Source organism: Manis javanica, chromosome 3 (genome assembly GCF_040802235.1).
Source record: "Manis javanica isolate MJ-LG chromosome 3, MJ_LKY, whole genome shotgun sequence".
Classification (NCBI taxonomy): Eukaryota; Metazoa; Chordata; class Mammalia; order Pholidota; family Manidae; genus Manis; species Manis javanica.
The window spans coordinates 214,940,479-214,961,872 of record NC_133158.1 but is presented as its reverse complement, the minus strand read 5'-3'; the positions used below and the strand labels follow the sequence as shown (position 1 = coordinate 214,961,872).

Genomic DNA, 21,394 nt, shown 5'->3' with positions numbered 1-21,394 from the left:
TAAAATGTTTTCCTTAATGTCATGAGAGTCACTGATGGTTCTGTTGGTGACATAATTTCCGATAAAGTTTTCAGAAGACTTGAAAATCATTGTATGTTTTCACTGGGATTGCCAAATGTGAAGGAAAATTAAGAATTAAACTGTTTGGCTTCAGCTGGTGTTAGATTATGAAGTGCACTGTTGTGTAGGAAACAAGAGTCAAGGGATAGGACTAAATAAGCATTTTCCTGGATTAAAAAAAATATGTGAATGGTGTGGTTCCCTGGGATTGATGCTGGACTTGCTCTGTTAAGATGTTTTACCAATGATCTGGAAGAGAGAGTGGAAAGAGATTCTTAGCTCATCTAGGTAAGAAGGTGGAGTTGATTGGCATAAACTGAAATAGAGTCCCCAAGCATCACTACAGCAGGCAGAAGCGGGGCGGGTGGGGCCTCATTTTCAATCCATGCAGCTTCTAAGTACTTCCTCCTTTCTCCACCTGATGAAATGCCCGTGTTCTTTCCCAAGGGTCTCTGCAGCAGGATACATTTATTTTTTATCCTACTGAGCTACTTGGTTTTTAAATGTATATTTCCTCCATCCATGTGCATACATAATATATATGCACACATAAATTATTCATGTGTTGAAAAATCTTCACAGATTTTATTTTATCATCTTTCATTGTGTTGCCATCATTTTTTTCTCCTCACTCCTTCCTCAATACTTTTCCTATTTCTAGACAGGTCACTTCATAGGAATAATGTGGTAGGGTATTTATTGTAAAATATTGACAATTTTGTTGACATATTTAGGTTGTATTTTATGCCATTTTTATAGTGAAAATGCCACTTTGGAGCTTTCTCTTTCAAACTCAGTAATTGCTTAGCTCCCAAAAAAGAGAGAGTTAAAATCTATCCTCACTATCCTTTTATGATTTCTAAGAGGAATTATAATGTGCCTTTTACTACCCATGGGAGGTGGGGCTTTTAAATGACTTTGGGGGACCTTGTATTTATAGCCCTGTCTTGATGTCTGTGCTCTTACTACTGAAATGAAACTTCGACAAATACAGTTTCATCACCTTTTGAAACATACTGCAAAATGATTTACTAATCATTTATTTAGTACTCATGTTTTCTTAAAATACAGTTCAAATCAGCTAAATATTTAATATTAAATATTCACAATAAGAAATACTTTTAAGCCTGTAAAGTATATTATAATATATGATTCAGTTTATGAGCTAAGGTATGCATTTTCATTAAAGTCTCTGAAAAAAAATTCTTTGCATTCCATAAATATGCTTATACTTCATGTTTCATCAACTTCTTGGTTAATCATCTCTGATAATAATTGATCTGGACTATTAAACAGTCTTAACAAATAAAAGGGTTGGTTTTTTTGTTTTTGTTTTTGTTTTTTTGGTAAAAGTTTAACCAGTTTGTTATATTACTGTTAAAGACATTAACCTATATTTTGGTCCTTTAATTGCTCGTTTCTTCTTTTAATTTATTCCCCCTTGAGGATTATCTGATATTTTCTAACCTGATTTAGAATCTCTATGTTATTACTGTTTTCAAACAGGAACCAAATTTAGCAAGAAACCATTTTAAAGATAAACTGGCCTAGAGGACTAACACCAGCAGATTTACTATATTATGTTTAAATAAAGTACTCATTTTCTATGAAGTAACAGATTTCGCCTGCCGACACGATATATTCAGATCTGAAGAAGAGAAGAAACTAGAAAAAGATTATTCAAATTTTTGATTTGTAGGGAAAATTTTGTTTTCAGTTATCTCATTTGGTTCTCAAAATGCTGGCTTAAATCAAGCCAGGCAGTGGCACAGGACTGAAACCCAGTCAGTTTCTATCCCAGCAAGGTAATTGTGGTTGTTCCGCACCTGCTCAGTGCGTGGAAAAACACACCGTGAGTTCCTGCTCACATAGATAAATAGAATACTCTCAGTTCTATTTACCCTCCAAGAGCCCTGGGTCTGATTGGGAGAAATGTAAAGGGGTCCTGGGCCGTCCAAGAAGAGCAGTGCTAGGGAAATTCCTGGGCCACAGGTGGGGTGGGGGAGTGACTTTGGAGCCCATTGAGGAGTTTGAATCGCTGGCTTGAACTACGGGTGCTCAGTGGTAATTTCACATCTACAAAATAGAACATTAGAGGTTATAGTAATATAGAGAAGATTTTTATGCGAAATCTCCCTTTCTCCTGTTGTCATTCTAATTTATATTTTTGAAAACTGGTTATTTTTACTACTAAGGAATTTGCAGTTTATCCTGATACCTTTTTTAAAATGTAATGCATTGACATTGTTTTTAAAAATATATTTTATCATAATTTTAACCAATTCAATTAGTTTAGTTCAACAAAATTTTGTTTTTAAATGTGCTATATACTTCTGAGGAAATATAATATATTTTGTTACCCATGCTTACTAATATCATTGACAAAACCATTTTTAACTATTCCTCATCACTGTAATCATCTGGAATTCACAAAGATCAAACTTAAAATTAAGGTCTCACTTAAAATTAGAATATTCTTATATTTCAGAAGCTTTTCTTTTAGTATTGCTTCTCATCTCTGAAACATTTTACATAAATATATATACAATAAAGACATACTTATTTGCCCATTAAATTTGGATTCTGGTGAAATAAAAGTAATTTTACTTATTCTGTCAGTTGAAGAGTGATTTTCCTAAACCCTGAATGAAGAATCAGTGCCTTCCCAAAGTTAAAAAGAAGAGTGCACTCACATACAATGTCCAATGACGTGAGTGATATTAAATATCAAAGCCTTACTGAAGTATTTGCTTGAAACAGAGATGGCCGTGGACACAGGACGCTGGCTAATTTATACCTTGGATATGATCAGTGCATGATTATTATCGAGAGATAGAACATAAGCAAATGGTGCTCCAATATTTCTATAAATACTAAATTGAAGTAAGTTAACTTCATAGGAAGAAACCTGTTTAAGCCTTCTTTGGTTTCATAGATGATCTCAAATGCTTGGCTGGGATCAGTTTCTGCTGTAAGCATCCACGTTTCATCATTTACCTGGAGGAAAAAGCCTTCAGTGGGCCAGGAACAGCTGAGATGACAGCGTTGCCTTTTCTTTCCACTTAAAAAGAGAATCAGCAGCCCCCAGAGGGAGTGGCGCCCAAGAGATGCGTGGACCAGGGTCGACCAGCAGCTCATTCCAGGCATCTGCAAATGTACACACTTCAGATGACCTTCTTGAGGCTGCCTCCAAAAACTCAAATAATTGATTGCCCTAAAGTTGTTGATATTTTACTGAGTATGTAATTTTTTCAGGACATTCAGTTGAGGCAAATTACAGACTTAACCTTGTCGCATCCTAACAATGGGTAAGAAGTGTTTAAACTGGGGGGAAAAGAGCCCAACACTTAAAATTTGCTGTATCTAGACATTTTGTGTTGACTATGATTATTCTACAGGTTGTAGAAATATCTTAATAAATATATTGTGTCAGTGCAGACGGATACTGTCTTTAAGAATCCTGTATGATTCACATGAAAATCCAAATCTGCAAGTACTGACTAGTGGCACAACTGAGATTTACTGGGGGCTCTTTTATAATGAAAATCTCCCTTTTGTTAAGATGGCTAAATGTGCAAAACTGTGATACAACCAGCTTTTGATTAAGACACCCACTAATTTCTGGATCATTTCGAAGAGCACAGAATACACATGTATTACATAGTGTATTTTATATTTTGTCAGTTCAGTTAAGGAGAGGTGACATTGAATGGGCTCAGAATGCTCCCTTAAGATTCTGGCAGATCTTTCCAGTAGGTGGTGAAAACTGCAGCGTTAACTTGCCCCTTGTAGCTGTGGTTGACATGGTGCATCAGGAGTTTAGAGAGAAAATCGAAGGAGGAGCCACAGCTGTTATGGACTGGGCAGCCCACTGCAGTGGGAGTCTCAGCATTTCAGGCCCTGAGTAAGTCTGGGTCCAGGGGCTCATGTCATCCCGCACAGCCTTTGACGAGCGGATGCCCCGATGGCGTCTATGCCGTGCAATTGCCTGACTGGGCTCTGGTGGAGCAGTTGCTGGCTTGTCAGCTGGACCACCTTCTCCATCCATTACCTTTTGGTTCAGATCCTCGCCTGGTGCTTAGGAAAAAAGCAAGAAGAATAGGAATCCCTCCTACACACATCTACTTCTTTCAGCAGACAGTTCTTCTATCAGAATGTAGAGCTTTTTCTTGCTAGTAAACTGTGCCCGTCTCCATTTGCAGTTCTGCCCTTGTTATTAGCAGCAAGGCATTGCCATTGGTCTTAAATCTCTTCCTAGTTTATGGGTCTTCAAATGTACTCAGATGGGGGGGTCCTTTTCCATATGGGAAGACATCTCAGAGACTTGAGGGCTGGTGAGGTCTCTGTTTAACCTTGGCTTTATCCATCTTAAGCCCTGTTAAGCCCTGACAAAGTACTCAACCCCGTCCTTCCCCCATGCCCGTCAGGGCCACTGACTGTCCTCTGGAAGGAGCAGGGGCAGATGGCCTGCAGACAGCGCCCCGTGACTCCAGGGACGGGCAGCTCACCGTCCAGCTCTCGCTGGGAGAAATAGGGTATCCTACCCCCTGGTGGGGAGTGCCCGAGGCAGCCCAGCCTGCAGGAACACCCCATTTCTTCCAGCCTGAGTGCCTGCTGGTGTTGGCATTTCCCTTCTGCTCTCTTTGCCCCTGTTTTCCTTGTAGCTGAGTACATCCAGCTAGAGAAAGGATGCCAATGTGATTTTCTAATTAAAGGTGTTTTTTATCAAGAGGGTTTTTAAGTCATAGAATTAAATTTGACTTACGTTCTTAAGTTCTGTGGCTGAGCAAAATAAGCAAATAGTGTGCATATTGTTAGCAGTGACCACTGCCTAAAGCTAAATGGTAATGTCTCAGATCACGTGACTGTGGAAGTTCATTGCTAAAAGCTTGGTTTTCTGGATTCATCTTTAATTTCAAATCCAAGCAAGCCTCTGTTACTTTATTTTGTCGTAAAGAACATTTTTCTAAACCCCTTCTTATCCATTATATTCTACCAAAGCATGAGCATTTTGGGAAAATACCACACAGTATGTAGGATTTGGGAGTGAGGAGGGAACATTGCAAATTGTAAGGTGCAAAGTGAATAGTCGGACCTGGGTTCTGACAATCCTATATTTCCATTTGGTGATAAGTGGTTATATTTTTCAGTACATTTCGCCTTTCTGTACATACTGATTGAAGAAGATAATCTGATTCTCATTTCCATTTCTAGTCAACAATGATTCACTGACTTTGACTCCAGTACGTCGGCTGGTGCCTGTGAAGGTTCATCGTCCCCGTGAGTCACAAACACATCCTCATTTTCATTGACTCAGGAAGAAGTCTGCAGTTTTCCTTCTCAGGGGAATTAATACACTGCTAATTTACAGCCATTCTTTGAATCATAGAGCATTAAGATTTGACATGGTTGTTCCTAATTGACTTGAGGTGAGCACAGACAATTCTCATATTTGGTTTTGCCTTCAGATTTAATGACATCCAGGCTGTGAGCTGTGACCAAATTCAGTTCCTCTGCTGACTATTATATAGCGTTATTGAGAGTACAACACTGTGCAGAGAAAGAATCTAAAATTATGTCCTGTTCTCTTACTGAACTCAAAATATTACCAGAAAGGTTCTGTCTGATCGAAGCCCCTCTTTCCCATTCCATATTCTCCATGCTCTCTTTCCCTTTTCTTCTCTGAGTCTATCTCATATGCAAAGAAATTTTAGGATTTATTCACTTAATTCAGTAAATATTTATTGAGGAATTACCTACCAGGATAAGCATTGGGAACACAATGGTGTGTATGATAGACGTGACTCCTGCCCTTTCCCAGCACAGTCTAGTCAGTGCAGGGCTTGGGTGCGTCATATCCATCCCACTGCCTGTCTTTGTAAATACAGTTTCATTGGAACACAAATGTACCCACTCACTTGCATGTTGTCTGCGGCAGTATAATGGCAGAATTGAGTGACTGTAACAGGCACCTATGGTCTGCAAAACCTAAAATGTTTTACTGCTGGACCCTTCGCAGAGGTTAGCCCACCTCTGCTCCAGTTGGGTGGCGTGGCGCCTGGGCAGCCTTCTCTGCCTTGTTAAGGAATATCAGCCCTCCTGAGAGGTCGACCAGCCGTTGACTGTTGTAAGCAGGGAAAGTTCATATTAGAATTCTAGAAAAGTCCCTCTGGCGCTGTGTGGAGATGCAGAGGGACAAAGCGAGCAGCCCTGATGCCCGGCTCCACAGCAAGGTCTCTTGAATCAGACTGGCTGGATTCAAACTTTGGCCCCACCACGTGCTGATTCTGATGTTAGGTAACTTCGCTGTCAGGTTCTCTGCTGTGAAATAGGGGTGGTAACCTAGAACCTAACTCTTGGGGTTAAGTAATAGATGTGAAGCCGTAAGCACACAGTGTTTGAAGTCGCCACTGTTATTAACAGTGTTTGTAGTCATCCGGTTAAGAGGTGAGGGGTGGCCTGAACTAAGGCAGAGGCGGGAGGGTAATGGCCTCAGGCTGCACCACTGGTGATGGCTCTGACCCAGATCAGGGCCGATCGGATGGCGCCCCTGTCAATCTGGTCTCCTAGCTTGGAAGAGAATGGGGTGACCCAGACTGAGGTGGGATCTAACAGGCTGTAAGGAACACCAGCAGCTGAAGATGAGACACAGAACCCTTAAGTCAAGAAAAGATCAAAACAACATTTGGAGGAAGATAAGCAACAAGTTTGAGTCTGTTAAATATTCTTGTTGAGGTGGGTGAATTTGAGAAATCTTTGTATTTGCAAATTTTAGATCAGCGTGGGCCAACCTACACACAGCGTGCATCTTGCCATTTGGGCGTCTCGTGTACTGTCGTCCCACATTCTTCCCGTGTGCAGGTGTCTCCCCGTGGAGTAAGGCGACCCAGTAGAGGCTGTGGTTACGGGTGTTGACATCCCATGACCTGTTCAGTCTACTTTTCTATATTTATGGACATTTCCCCAGTTACCCATTACTAGAGACTTGATGTGAAAAGTTGAGGTGGGAGAGAAGGCTCTCCTTTTTATGTTATACTTACTTGAGCATCAGGATCTTAGAGTTTTATAATGATTTCTCTGTTTTATTTGCGTACAACACTGCCATAAGTGAGTATAATTTTGGGAAGAGCCATGAGATAAATTGGAGAAGCTGACACTTTTCCCATCATCAAAATCACCCCTTAGCTTGAGCCCCCACCTCTCGTTACAGAGACGTGGTTGGCTTCCTCCTTAGGATGTTTTCCCCTGAGAACCGGCAGTACTTCAGGAATATACAGGATTTCCGGGCAGAGTGCCTCCTGTGCCCTCTGACCCAGTGCGGCTCACTGATGAAGCTCCAGCCAAGCCCCTGCACTACTCAGGTGTGAGGGTCAGAAGTCTTACCTGCCTGTAATACATGCCTGCAGGCAGGTGCCACGTTCATAAGATCAGGTGGAATGTTGCTTTTTATATTTAGTTTTGTGTTGCAGGAGGAAAACAGGTGGGGGAGGGGAAGACTTTGAAATGGACCAAAAAGCTGACAGGATATGCTGTCTGACCCAGCTTTCTGGGTATCTCACCCTGTCATTATCTTTGAGGTGTTTTACAATCTGTGAATGATAGAAAACTGATAGCAGTGCATGTGTGAGAAGATTCTTTCCATTGAGATGGAAGCGGGGTACAGTGGAATGCAGTTGGTTATTGCCCTCTGGCTGTTGACCAGTTTCACCAGTTTTCCATCTGTCTGTCAGTTCTTTGATGTTTCTGTGAAGTCTCTGGATTCACCTGTGAACCAGTTGTAACATCATTCGGGTTCCCATTTTAAGTAATGAGTCAATTTAAAGTGTCTTGCCAGATGCAACATAAAAATTCTCTTGTTTAAACAAGCACATAACATCTCTAGAGATTCACAAGGAAGCATGATTGCCTCTGGGGAAGGGAAGGCAGGGAGTCTTGCTTTTCACTACATTCCTTTCTGGGTCCTTTGCATTTTGTGTCATATGCTTATATTGCCTGATCAATAAATTTTTAGGTTTTTGAACTCTCTAGAACCATCTTTTGCTAGCCCTTACCAAAATTTCATCATTAACAAAGTTCACATTTGTGTTACCTCACCTTCTGAAGAGATCATTGTCTCCAAGTAAACCACCAGGAGATAGCAACCAACACCTGGTACCTAGAGCTTTATTTCTGTACTCTTTGGAACAAGATTTTTAAACTTCACTTGTCAGGATAGCTTTAACACTGCAGACACACTGTGGTCAGGTGGCACTGCTTGTATTGTGAGTATGAAGGAACCGATAATCTGAGTGTGGGGTGAGGTGGTAGACTAGTCAGCCTGCCTCTTTTCCCTCTGTGCACCCTCAGGAATCCCCTTGTCTGATTGCAGCTTGAGGCTCTCCCTTTAGCCCAGAGGTTCTTAAGCCTGATGCATATTAAAATCACCCAGGGGGCTTTTAAAAATCTGAATGCCCAGGCCAATCAAATCACAAAGTCTAGGGGTGGGACACAGACATCTATTTTTTAAAGCCACTGAGGTGATGCTAATGTGGAAAAAACACTGCTTTGTGCATAGAATGGTACTGGTTTAGCAGAAACTTTACATCTAATACACAGAAGCAAAAGCATTGAGGGTTTCTGACTCAAAGAGCTGCATACGTGATGAGGAGGGTCCACACGAGAAGGGAGGCAGGCCCTCCCCAGTATTGTCACATGCAAAGTCTGTTCTTATCTCAGCTGTCTCTGGAGTGGAGCAAACTAGGTATTGGGTGTGGTTTAAAAGTCCGAACTAACTCGGTTCCGGTCACGAGAGCTTTTATGCACAGTTCTGGATTCAGCTGAAGTCTTTCTGAGTGAAAAATGCTGAATGGGGGCTGTTGAGTGTGTATCCCTACCTGTTCCTCTGCCATTAGGGGCAGGAGGCCGGCCTAGTGATGGGGGACATCTAGTATCTTTGCCACAATATGGCTGCAGTAGTGACAAAATCACATTTACCACTTACTGGACAATGGGGAAGGCCGCATACTGTACACATGGCCTCTGAAGTGTCTTTTCGTCCAAAGCCCTGGAACCTCGTTGCTCTAACCTGTGGTGGTATTCCTCGTGGTCTTTGATCAAGAGGTAGGTGAGGAGGGGGAAGTAAAAGCATGCACCCAGTCATTTATTTTAGAATGAAAAGGCAAGGCAATAGTCTATTTCTTGGCATGTCTTTCCTCATGAAAGAGTCTTCTAATGAGAAGTCCTGATTAATAGCCTGCTTCTGTTTCACATTTTACCCATTTTATTGCTGCCTCAGCCTTTTCATAAACAGGAAAATTGGTGTCATGAACTGTGCTGTGGTTCGCCTTCATGTACTCATCGTGTATCCCCTCCCTTTTGTATAGGGAGACAGAGATGTCGATGACCCCATGCCTGACCGAGGAGGCGCTGGACTAGCTCCTGGGGATGACAGGTTCAAACCTGTGGTGCCATGGCCTCATGTGGAAGGAGTAGAAGTGGACTTAGAGTCTATCAGAAGAAAAAACAAGGCCAGAAATGGCCAACAGCGCCATGCTGGAGGGGATGACCAGAGAGACATAATGCAGAGGCGGTACCTCACATTCAAGCCGCAGACATTCACCTACCGCGACCCTGTGCTTCGCCCAGGCATCCTCGGTAACTTTGAACCCAAAGAACCCGAGCCTCACGGAGTGGTTGGCGGCCCTGGAGAGAAAGCCAAGCCTTTGGTTTTGGGACCAGAATTCAAACACGCAGTTCAAGCCAGCATTAAAGAGTTTGGATTTAACATGGTGGCAAGTGACATGATTTCCCTGGACCGCAGCGTCAGCGACTTGCGACAGGAGGAGTAAGCACACGCCCTCTTCTTTCTAAAATGGGGCAGCTGTTGTTTTGATAAATATTCAGCTAGATTGCTAGAATGGAGGAGAATATTTATGCCTTTATTTCAGGTAAATAAGCGGATCTCTGGTCCACAAAGTGGCCAGAGGGCGGGACCCTGCCCATTGAAGGGTTATCCTGAGGGCATGGCCTGAAATTCTGGGGTACTTTACATCAGTCCTTCTCAAAATGTCCCAGAACCACAGCCTGTGAATTTTTTGCTCCCAGAGAGAAAACCAGCTTGTACTGGGATGTCAGTCAACTATTAAGTTACTCTTCATTTCACTGACAGTTTTTTAATAACCAAACTTTATTGATGTGTGTTGCTATTCATCCTGAGTCAGCTCCCTACCCGGTTGTGGAGCCATATGGGAAAGTAAGCGGGTGTGGATGTCTGGCGAGCTGGGTGTCTGTGGTGCCTGTGATGGTGCCCCTCAGCACTGGCATGGAGACCGACCCCCCTGAGCAGATGTGCAAAGGGAGCCCTCAGACCAAAGAGGCGACGGCCTCAGCTTTCAGGCGCAGCCCGTGCAGTCTGATTTAACGTAGAGCATTTCCAGCTCTTAACTTTTGAGGATGGTGATTATGGAACGACCTTAAAGCCTTCCTCTTTCACTTTATTCCGTAGGGTTCTACTCCTCTAGAGTAGCTGTGGGAATATGGGATCTAAAGAGCTGCTCCGAACGTGGATGTACAGTTAATTCGCTGCTACTAGGAGACTCAAAATGTGTTCGGATGATGTCTTGTTAACGTGACCTGCATTTTCAAAGGTTAACACGGCACACGCACACACGCAGCCCCCAAGCAGCACGCTCTGTGGCCACGAGGAAACTCTCTGCCTAACGCAGCCGGTGCTCAGTAGAGCCGGGACACCCGTGTATTTATAGGTCAGGGTTGGGGGGTGATGAAGTGTGCACAGAAAGTAGGAGGGGCATCTAGAAGCAAGAGGCGGAGCATTTCAAGGCCTGTGAAGGGAGAACCTCTGAACGGCGTCCTCCTGATCCAAGCAGAGATGTGCCTAGTTGGGGGTTACCAGGTTTAGCCAATAAGAATAGAGGATACTATTAAATTTGAATTTCAGACAAACAACGAAAACATTTTGTTTGAAGTATGTCCCAAACAGTGTGTTATTAAAAAATCTTAAATCCAAATTTAACTGGGTGTCTGGTATATTACCTGGCAACCCTTCTAGCTGGGGGTGCGGGCGGTGGTCACAAAGCTGGAACTGCCCGGCAGGTACCTTTAGGACCCTTCCCGGTGCCTGCCGCAGCCCCTTACCTGAGTCCCCAGCCCCAGTCACGCCCCCCACTCTGCTGCAGAGGGTCTTGAGGGTCCCTTGCTGGCATCCCCAGTGCTGGGCCAGGGAAGACGGGAGGGAGACACTAACACTGACCGACTTTGTGCTGCGTGCCAGCACTGGCTCCAGGCCGTCTCGTGCTTCCCACAGTGGGACCATAGAGACCTCTCACCTGTGTGTGTGCAGAGCCTGAGGCTTAGCGTCGGACTTGCTGGTATTCGCCCTGCAGAATGGCAAGGCTGGGCCTCCAGCCGAGGTGGCTTGGGGTGAGGGCCCTTCTCTGGCTGGGCAGCAGGCCTCTGCGCTGTGCTAGGAGCCGGGGGTGAACTTAGGGTAGAAACGAGGGTGTTAGCACATGAACGCTTTATAAAAGGTGTGCCATTTAAAAAACCATTGTAAATCTAGCTCACTTGTCAGTGTAAGAAATATGCCCAGCAAGTCAAGTGACATGCAGGACACAGCAGGGCACAGACCCAGAGTCACTTCGGAGCCTCCCCGCCTCCCCCTCAGGCCACTCTCTCTGCAGGCCTCTTGTCTCTGCCACCGCAGTGTGTCCGAGATCACCTCTGAGGGCCATTCTTTCATCCCCATGGCCACGCCAGGTCCCAGCCACCGCCATGCTGTGGAGACGGGCTCCACCAGAGCCTGCTTCCCCGTCTCGCCACTCCTGCCTGTATCTGGTTCACACAGAACCGCTCAAATCCAGCTCATCTAACACCACCTGCCTACCCTGCACTTAGTGTGAAGCCAGAACCCCTAGGCAGCAGCGGCCGCTCCCAGTGCCCTTCCCTGTCCTTCCCTTCCCTGCCCTGCTGGCCCCCCCTTGCCCTGCAGCCCCGCTGCACCTGCCTTTGGGGCACCTTGCCCTGCCCTGCCTCCTCCAAGAACGCCTTCTCCCTCCTTAGGGCCGCCTCCTCCCCACCTGTAGGGACCCTCCAAGCTGCCTCCTCCCCACCTGCAGGGACCCTCCAAGCCATCTCCTCCCCCCTTGCAGGGACCCTCCAAGCCACCCCTCCCCACCCTGCAGGGACCCTCCAAGCCGCCCCTCCCCACCCTGCAGGGACCCTCCAAGCCGCCTCCTCCCCACTTGCAGGGACCCTCCAAGCTGCCTCTTCCCCACCCTGTAGGGACCTCCAAGCCGCCTCCTCCCCACCCTGTAGGGACCCTCCAAGCCGCCCCTCCCCACCCTGCAGGGACCCTCCAAGCCGCCCCTCCCCCCTTGCAGGGACCCTCCAAGCCGCCTCTTCCCCACCCTGTAGGGACCCTCCAAGCCGCCTCCTCCCCACCCTGCAGGGACCCTCCAAGCCGCCTCCTCCCCACTTGCAGGGACCCTCCAAGCTGCCTCCTCCCCACCCTGTAGGGACCCTCCAAGCCGCCCCCTCCCAACCCTGCAGGGACCCTCCAAGCCGCCTCCTCCCCACCCTGCAGGGACCCTCCAAGCCGCCCCTCCCCACCTTGCAGGGACCCTCCAAGCCGCCCCTCCCCACCCTGCAGGGACCCTCCAAGCCACCCCCTCCCCACCCTGCAGGGACCCTCCAAGCCGCCAGTGCCTGCTTTATTTGTTAGGACTGCTCTCTGGCCATTCATTTCCTTCAAAGTGTTTATCAGATTTTATAATTAGATGTGATTTGAATTATAGATAGAATATATATTTAGATATAATAGACACGATTTCTACTAGATACAGTTATTTAGTTGCTACTGACTGTCTTTCTTACTGGCGGATAAGGTCCTGAGAGCAGGGAATATGTCTGTTTTCTGTACCAGCTGCTTCCCGTAACTGACTCGTGTGAGAGAGCGAACGAGGGATGAGAGAGGTGGGCCAGGGCTCCGAGCGCGGCTCCAGGACCGGAGGTGGACTCACAGGCCAGTCACTCAGCCTCTCTAACCCTAGCTTCCCAGTCCTCGGTTCAGGTCTGACATTTCTAGCCCGCGGCTCGGGATCGGCATTAGAAGTAGGTGATGTAATACACAAAGTCTTGCATCCCAGGTCTGGTGGCTGCAAACTGAAGTATTACTGGCTTTTAAAAAAAATTACTCTGGTACTTTCTCTGGCTTATTTGCCATATCAAAATGGCTGTTTTCAGCTACTGTTTAACTTTGAGGTCCTCCGCTGCTTTTTTGGAGAATGTCAGTGCCATGCTCTGCCCTCCCTCCGTCGTCGTGCCGCTGCTCGTGCCTCCCTTGGGGCAAAGCCTTTCCCCCCCTTGGTGAAGGCAGATGCCCCAGTCGCCCGTCAGCTCCCCGAGTCCCCCCTGCCTCCTCCCTCCCTTCCCCTCCCCTTCCTGCTGCCGGGCCTTCCCTCTCCCGCCCCTGAAGCTGCCCTTAGGCACGGTGTTCCCCGTCAAATGAAAGGGCCCCGGGCACGCTCCTTAGCCCCTTTTTAAAATTCGGCATTACTGACATTATACTTCAAAATACTCAAACATCGTTATCCCCAGAAGCTTTTTCAAAACTAAATCCAGATTATTTTTTAAGCTTGATTCTTTGTCAAACGTTTAAAAAAAAATTAGGCTTCATTCCCCTTTGAACACTTAAAACGCAAGGTAGAGTGATACGTAATTTCTAAGTAGAGTTTTTCCTAAATTAGAATGTGGCCTTAAGAACTTTCTCTAAAACAAAAGGCCAACGTCAGTTGCCTGTTATCTAATATGCATATTAGCGCTTTCCTGTGTTTCCTGGCAGCATATCCAACACGTGCGAGAGCCGCACACCCGCGGCCACCCTCCCTCGCGCCCCTGCCCGGGAGGACAGGCCAGCAGAGCCGCCCGGGGAGGCCCGCGTGGTGTTGCCCGCGGTCGGAGCTTCCGAAGAAGCCTCGCCAGCCGTGCCCCTGCCTCGGTCAGACGTGTAGACGAGCCGCCTGCCCGGCTCAGCCCCTCAGCCCCGGGCTGTTAACGACTCTGTGCTCGAGGCTGTGACCGTCCTTTGGGACGCATGTTCTCCACCCCAGATGCAGGGCAGCGCTGCCCGGCCGCCAGCGTGGCTCCTGCCCACGGATGTCGCCGCCTCGGATCACCCTCCCTGGCTGAGCCATTTGCTGGCCGTCGTTGCTTGTTAAAACAGCGAATGACCGTGTTTTGGGTAAACTGGAGGCTTGCTCCTTTTTTAAAGGCTTGTGCCAAGAACGACTTCACCTGCCTTCACGTTTATTTTCTATTAAAAAAAAAAATCTGATTTTCGTCACAGTTCAGCAGATGCTGGTGAGTCCAGCCAGCAAGGCACCGTGCTAGGCCCTCCGAGGACGTGGCAGTGAGAAAATAGAGGCCCGTCTTCAAGGAGCTCGCCATCTGCCCCGGGCGAGGGGAAGGGTGCCCGCCGTGAGGGACCTAGGAAGGCGAGAGCAAATAACGGGGCCCCAGGGGCAGCCGGGGACCCGTGCGGGGACTCTAGGACGCACCCCGAAGGAGGCCTAGAGTTTCCGCAGGAAGAGGGTTCGGGCACAGACGCAGCGCCGGGCACTGACTTGGGGCCGGCGGTGCGCATAGACGGCCAAAGCGGGCAGGGGCAGGAGCGTCATGTTTGTTAGGCCGCAGCACCGCTCGAACTGATCTGGTAGCCACGGAAGACCCGCCGAAGCTTTACCAGGAGAACGTCAGGAATGTCGGACAGCTAGAGGTTAGCGGGCGGGGACCGGTAGGAGGCTGGTGGCTTTGGATCAGGAACTTCAGAGAAGGTGAACCAGGCAGAAGACCCGGGCAGTATAAGAGAATAAAAGGGTCGGTACTAATAGCTTGGCAGCCGGTGGCGGGGAAGGGGGAATCGAAGATCCAGCCGTGGCCTAGAGGCGCCCGAACATAGAGCCGAAGGTGCTGCCCAGAGCCCCGGCGGTGGCAGGGTGCGCGGCCCGGTCCCCTGGACCCGTGGGCGCCCTGCTTTTCCGTGAATTCACAGAGCCCGTTAGGATGCGGAACCGGGTGGAGCGTTTTCTCGTGGTGGACATGTTAGATTTTTCTACTAAACAAAGTCCTTTACTGTGAACTCACTGCTCATACAAAGGCATGGAAATTATTCTTGACTTTTTTCTGCCCAAGAAGACACAATCAGAGGTATATGATCCAAGCTATTTTGTTTCAGACAAATGATTTAAATATTTTGACTTGTTGAGCAAAGTCATCTGCTTTTAGTGTTTAACCTTTCCTCCTACGTACATACCTATTGCGTTCCTATTTAGTAGAAAGCTATCTTAGCTGCCTTTCCAAAGTGAAATGATGGTTATTAAATGCTTTGAAAATTCTAAGGGCTGTGCAAATGGTAATATGATTAATTGTTAATACTTTCATAAGCATGTTCTGTGGGAAATCGAAGTGTTTCTTTTAAAGATATTTTACATTTACACTCATGCCTTATGCACCAGATAATTCTCTTCTTACCTGATACCAAAATACTGATTTTTAAATTCTAGTTTTATTTAAGGTGGTTTGTGATCTGTGATTGCGAGCTTTTTTCTTTCTCTATCCATGTTAAGGTGCTATTAGATAACGTTGTTTAGAAGACTGCTATAATCTATAAATTAGCTGCTATCTTCAAACCACCAATTTACTTGAAATGCTATAGTGTTCTTTTTTTTATTTCAGTTTTCTATACATCATGACCCATAGGTTTCAGTTAGAGCTAACTAAAATTCTATAGAGCCACTCCAAAGAGGTTAAAACAAATTATTAGAGTAATATGTGAATCATATACACATATATGTGAGTCCCGTATGTGCATGTGTATTTCAGTACTTTGTCCCAGTTTCTATGAATCGGAATATATGATGGTTCTCTGGGACCCCATCCAGACTACACCAACCTCAGTGGTTAGCACATGGTCTTCTCTCATAGGCTGACCAAAATGTGTTCCATTTTTCAGGCTACAGTTTGGCAACCTCAGATCTGATCTGCAGGAAGCACATTTGAAATTGGTTCCAGATGCACCATGATGGACATGTTGATTGTTTTTTGTCCAAAAAGTATTACTTTCTAACTGGCCTGAGAATTTTTACTCTTGGAAGCCACTCTTTGTGAGTGCAGAGGTTTTCCATATTCACTTGAAAAATAAACTGTTCTGATGCCTACTTCCTTTTCTTCTTTCTCTTCTGAACACACACACATGAACACACCCACCCACACGCTTTGCACTTTGGCATCTTCTCCGTTGTGGTGGCTGAGCTGATTTTTGTTTGAGGTCCTGTGTGACAAAGCGATGTTCTCAGCCAAACTGGAATCACTGTAGAGACCGGGGCTCTCTGTAGTAGACCTGGCAGAGGGGGCGGCAATCCCGAGTCCCGGTTCCCTTACCAGGACCTTCTCCTACTGCCCAGACCTCCTTTGGTTGATAAGGAAGGTGGGCCCTTCCCACTCTCTGGTCATTTTCTGAGCTGCTCTGTTACAGTGGGACTTGGCTTCATCTCTTCTCCTCTCATGCTGCCCTCTGACGCTGCCCCCGACCAGTGTCACAAAAGCCTAAGTTTTGCCTGATAGAAAATTATAAACTCAGGTGTGTGGTTTTGTTTTTCATAGCCCCCCACCCCCAACCAAGAATTTAGAGTAAGTTTCCTGGAGGCTAGTTGGTAAAATATGTACAGAGGCACCACTAGATGACCTGTGACATCCCATGGTGACAGACAATGTCAGGCAAATCTTGGCTTTCTTTTGCTCTTCACGGGGAGCACTGACTGGGAGATTCAGGGGTGTGTTTTGAACTCTCTCCTACTGGAGCCCCTCAGTTCTGGAGCCAACAGCCATTTCCAAGTGTTCAGTCCTGTCCTCTGCTGGGAGGTTGTCAGGTCCTCACCAAAAAGTCTGGCAATAGATGCAGACGTGCCACAGTGCAGGGCGGGCGCCAGAGCACAGCCCTTCGCGCAGAGGGCTGTCGGACCCCCTCTGATAATTCAGTGGCACAGAGCAGCAGGTGCCGCCTCTTCACTCTGATTGTGTCTCCTGAACGCGCGTCGGCTCTGTGCATTTGGTAAATAGGGAAATGGCATCAGTTAAACTCGGAGCCTGGTGGTTCCAGGATTTCCTCCTGCGTGTTAATGTTTGGAGGTGGCCGGGCGAAGTTTCTCACAAAGTGACCGCCAGAGCAGTGCGTTCCTGGAGACCTCACGAGAAAAGCTGCCAGGCCTGCAGAAGTATTTCTCTCGAGTCCCGGAGTCTAGTAGCTTCACACTGCCGCCCTCGCCCCGTTCAGCTTTCTGGGGCAGCTGCCAGCGCACCCAGAGAAGCCGAGGGGCAGCTGGTGGTGAGGACACTGCCTGCAGATCATACTTTTAATCTTGCTAGAGTTGCTCTGTACTAGAAGGAAGTTTCTCTGAGGATCCCCAGAAAGGGAAACACAAGCCGCTGGGTCTAAAGGATGCAAAGCGCGAACATCAGCGGCGACCTGAACTGTGCTGGGTTTGTTTTCCTCGGGGCTCTGGTCCCAAAGGTCCCTGTTTTGAGTGTCCTGTTCTCATCCTAAGTTTCCCTCTAAGTCCTCTTTCTCTCCACCCTCTTCTCCTCTCTTCCCCTTCAATGATTTTGTAAAACAGGTTTGCCAGAAAAAAAAAAACAAAAACATATACACACACACACATACATGGCAGGCAGCCGAAGTGTCCGTGTGTCCTACAGGCTAGTCACAGTCACACTGCTGGGCCTGGGACCCAAGTGCAACTGCAGACCTGTGGCCTCAGGGGTCCCCGTTTAAGGTGGGTAATTCACATGAATAGTTGTTAGTTGTAAAGCCAGGCATAAAGCAATATTTAAGGAAAAGAAGAACCCCTACCCCTCCATTTATACTAGAAGCACAGCAGCCATTCTGAAGAGCACCCAGTGGGGCAGTACCCACATTGGGCACCATGCTCTGGAGAAACTGGCCGGTGCAGAGTCAGGTCTCCCCACGGCCGGGATGGGCTGTGAAGACCTGAGGTCACAGCCTCACCTCTTCCCGTACGCACGTGTGGATTTTTATCTCTGATAAGAGGACCAGCATTGGAGAAAAGCAAAGGGTAGGACGGGGGGCAGAGACAACGTTTGGAAGAGTTTGAACTGGGTCAGAGCTTTCCTGCCTCACAGACTGAGTTTCAAGCTGACATCCACCCCTCAATCTGTGGGGAAATGTTGACAGCTCCTCATGGTAAAGGCAAGTCCCTGGGGAGAGCTGTAAAGTGGGATCATCGGTACCAGTTTTTTTTCTTAAGGATTGTGGGTGCAATAATATAAATAATTTGTGGTACAACTTCTTGACTGCATGTTAATTATCTGTTCTCACTTTAAGCTGATTATGCAAAAAATGCACTCTGTATATCATAAGTAGAATTACTCTCATCATTCTTGAGACTTATAACATGAACATGGTAAAAAGTTAGTCACATGAATTAAAATTATGTAACAATATAGATTGAATTCAATAATGTCTTCAGTGTCTCAGGGAAATGGCCGATAGTTCCTCATTCCTCTTCAGGGAATTCTGGGGGAGATTCCACTCACCAAAATGTGGTTCATGTGCAGGAGGAAATCAAATTTTTAATACCCTAGTAACTTATTTTACAATGAGCACTGCCATTTCCACCAAAGGAAATATATCCGTGCATTTTCCAGAAGAGCGAGTCCCGGGGAGCAAACCAAAACCAGGATAAAGGGCTCTGGAGGGAGATTTGAGGATCCTACTTCATGTCCTTAAGGCCCTGGAGACTCACAGCTGTGGCTTCAAAGGTGACAGGTGTCCAGTCTCCCGTAGAGACTGCCCCGCACCCCCCCGGGGCCTGCGCCACAGGAGATGGGAAAGTGCCTGCAAGGGACACAGCAGCTCCGGCCTGAGGGCTTGTCAGGTGTGAGGGAACCGTCCCTGCTTGGGAAAGTAGTGTGGGGAGTCTTACTCAAACTGCCTGTGAGCTGTGAAGCAGCTGGGTGAGGGTTTGGGGGGTTCCTGTACGTCTGGGTGGCCCCTGGGGTGTCGGCCTCGGGGCTGGGGAGGTGGGCTGGGCTGAGGGCCGGCCCTCCGGCCCTCCCTCTGTCCTGATCCTCTCTGGCTCTGTCTCTCCCTCCCAGTCTCTCTCTCACTGCCGCTTCCCCAGGCTCCTGGCATCCCTGAATGTTTCGCAGAAGGTTCCTAATTTACCTGGGCTTTTTATGACCCTACTGATGAAAGGCCTATTCTCTGGTTGAGTAATTGTTGCCAAAGCATCAATTCACTTTTGAGAGAATGAGATTGCCGCTTACAGCTCACAGGCCTTGTGGGCTGCCAGAAGCATTTACCCACCACATGGAGTCCACTCCCCTGTCAGGTCCCCCCTGCGCAGCGGGCCGTCCCAGCGAGCGGGAGAGTCTGTGGCTGATGACATGGCTGTGCCCGTGTGCACTGTCGTTTCTGTGCCCGTGCCACTCGATCCGCAGTCAGCTCTCGGTTCTGAGCTGGCTCCGTCCACAGAGCGGGCGTGAGCATGGAGAGGGGTACAGAAGCTTGTCCCAGGCGCACACAGGGCAGGTGCTTGCAATTCGTGGGGCACAGCATTTTCATCGCCTGATCAGGTAACCTTGTGCAACACACCTTATTGTTGGGTCCTAGCATTGAACTCGGCCACAGCACCAGGAGTTGTGGCTGAAGGAAGCCCAGTAACACGTGGATTCCCTCTGTGGGGTCTCTCCATGGGGCGCGCACAGCTTCCTCACGCTCGGGCGCACCATGCAGCCCTCCTGCCCTACGCTGGAGAGCCACTTCCCACCAGGCCATCACCAAGAAGATGCCCAGACGTGAGAAAACGTGGCACTAAGGGGCTGTGAAGGACCCCTGTTTACAGTGCCAGAGTGAAATAAGGCAGCGTCGTCTTGTGTCTGCACATTGGCAACCCCAAGCGCAGCTCCCATTTTTCTCCATGCTCTGCACACGTCCTCACATGACTGCACCAGTGTCCTGAGTGTTGATTTTGGGGTTACAAATAAATTTCAGCCGGTGATTAACAAATATGGAATCTGTGAATAAGAAGGATCCTCTGCATTTCTGTGTATTTGAGTTTAGGCTCATTCCGGGAATATTTAGTATATAGTCAGTGGCACAGTGCCCAAGACCCCATAATCCTAAATGCGAATCTTAGCAACTCTGGAAGTGGTCATGCTAATAGACTGAATATTTTTTACCTGTTAATTTATGCCAAGAAGAAACTCTGATCATGACTTTTAAAAATCTAAGTCTTAACCCCCAAATGTAGAATACTAAGTTTTTCCATTCGAAAGAGCAGGATAGAAACTGACCTAGTTGTTAGCGTGGTGCCATAGTTCATCCTTCCTTCCTCCTGCCCACCCCTCCTTCCCCACCTCACCCCCACCACCCTTACCGTACTTACTGCCCCAGTAGTCTTGGGGAGGGAGCAGGAACCGTGCCCACTGTGCCCCGCCGAGGAGGCTTTCTGCCCTGCCTGGAATATTGGTTGGATGTAGTGCTGAGATAGTCCGCCGAGCCACAGGCCTCCTGTGAGTGTCAAAGGTGTGGTGACCACGGAGAGGTGGTAGTGTCTTAGTCTCATGCCCCAGCGCGTCACCTTCCCTACACAGTCAGTGCTGCACTGAATCTGTTTAATTTCCTATAACTAGTCTAGATTGTCATCAGGGAGACCCATTCATTTTGATTGTATCTCCCACCTCTTCTAGAGAAGTGATTTAAAGCCTTTCCAGGTAGCTCATAAACAAAAGAACAACACACCTGTTTCTTCAGTCTTGATCTCAGATAACCGTACAACAAGGTCTAGCAACTGTGGCCGTGAAGTGCAATCACACAAGAAAAGAAAGGAATGGTTTCTGAGGATCCGAAGTTGCAGGCAAGATGCTGGGAGGTTTCACACACTCCTGGGATCCAGGAAAACTAGAGAAACCTCACGCCCAGCTGACTGTGGGGAGTTGTTTACAAAAGGCCTGTGAACATGATACACGTGTGTGCATATTTCTAGAACCTGCAAATACAAAATGCTAATAAAATGTCCCCTGAAATACAGCCCCTGTATTCTGCATCTGCAGAGATACAGAGCTATGTTACTGGCAGTGTGTGAGGCTAATTCCACGGATAAATCTTTAAGGTTAAGCCGGGAGTGACCTGGAGGCAAATATAGGCCAACTTTTTTCTCTTTAAACTGTGACAGTAACCCGGACAGTCGTCTGTGCTCCTCAGAATAAAGCTTTAACAGATTGGCATTGGCATCAGAAACTGACTTTAGATATCCAAAGG

The 21,394-nt window shown here is 47.3% G+C and overlaps 1 protein-coding gene across 5 annotated transcripts in view; it reads left to right on the top strand.

Moving 5' to 3' along the window:
- Nucleotides 1–21,394, top strand: part of GALNT7 (polypeptide N-acetylgalactosaminyltransferase 7) — a 99,835-nt gene that overhangs the window by 45,157 nt on the left and 33,284 nt on the right. For 4 of the 5 annotated variants that reach the window (XM_073232810.1, XM_073232811.1, XM_073232812.1 and 1 more), the window contains exon 2: nucleotides 9,423–9,883. In XM_073232810.1, the coding sequence (XP_073088911.1) occupies nucleotides 9,447–9,883 (437 nt within the window). In that variant the 5' untranslated portion in view covers nucleotides 9,423–9,446. Of the gene's footprint in view, nucleotides 1–5,274; nucleotides 5,341–9,422; nucleotides 9,884–21,394 lie in introns of all 5 variants that reach the window. The other variant, XM_073232808.1, reaches the window with a different exon arrangement.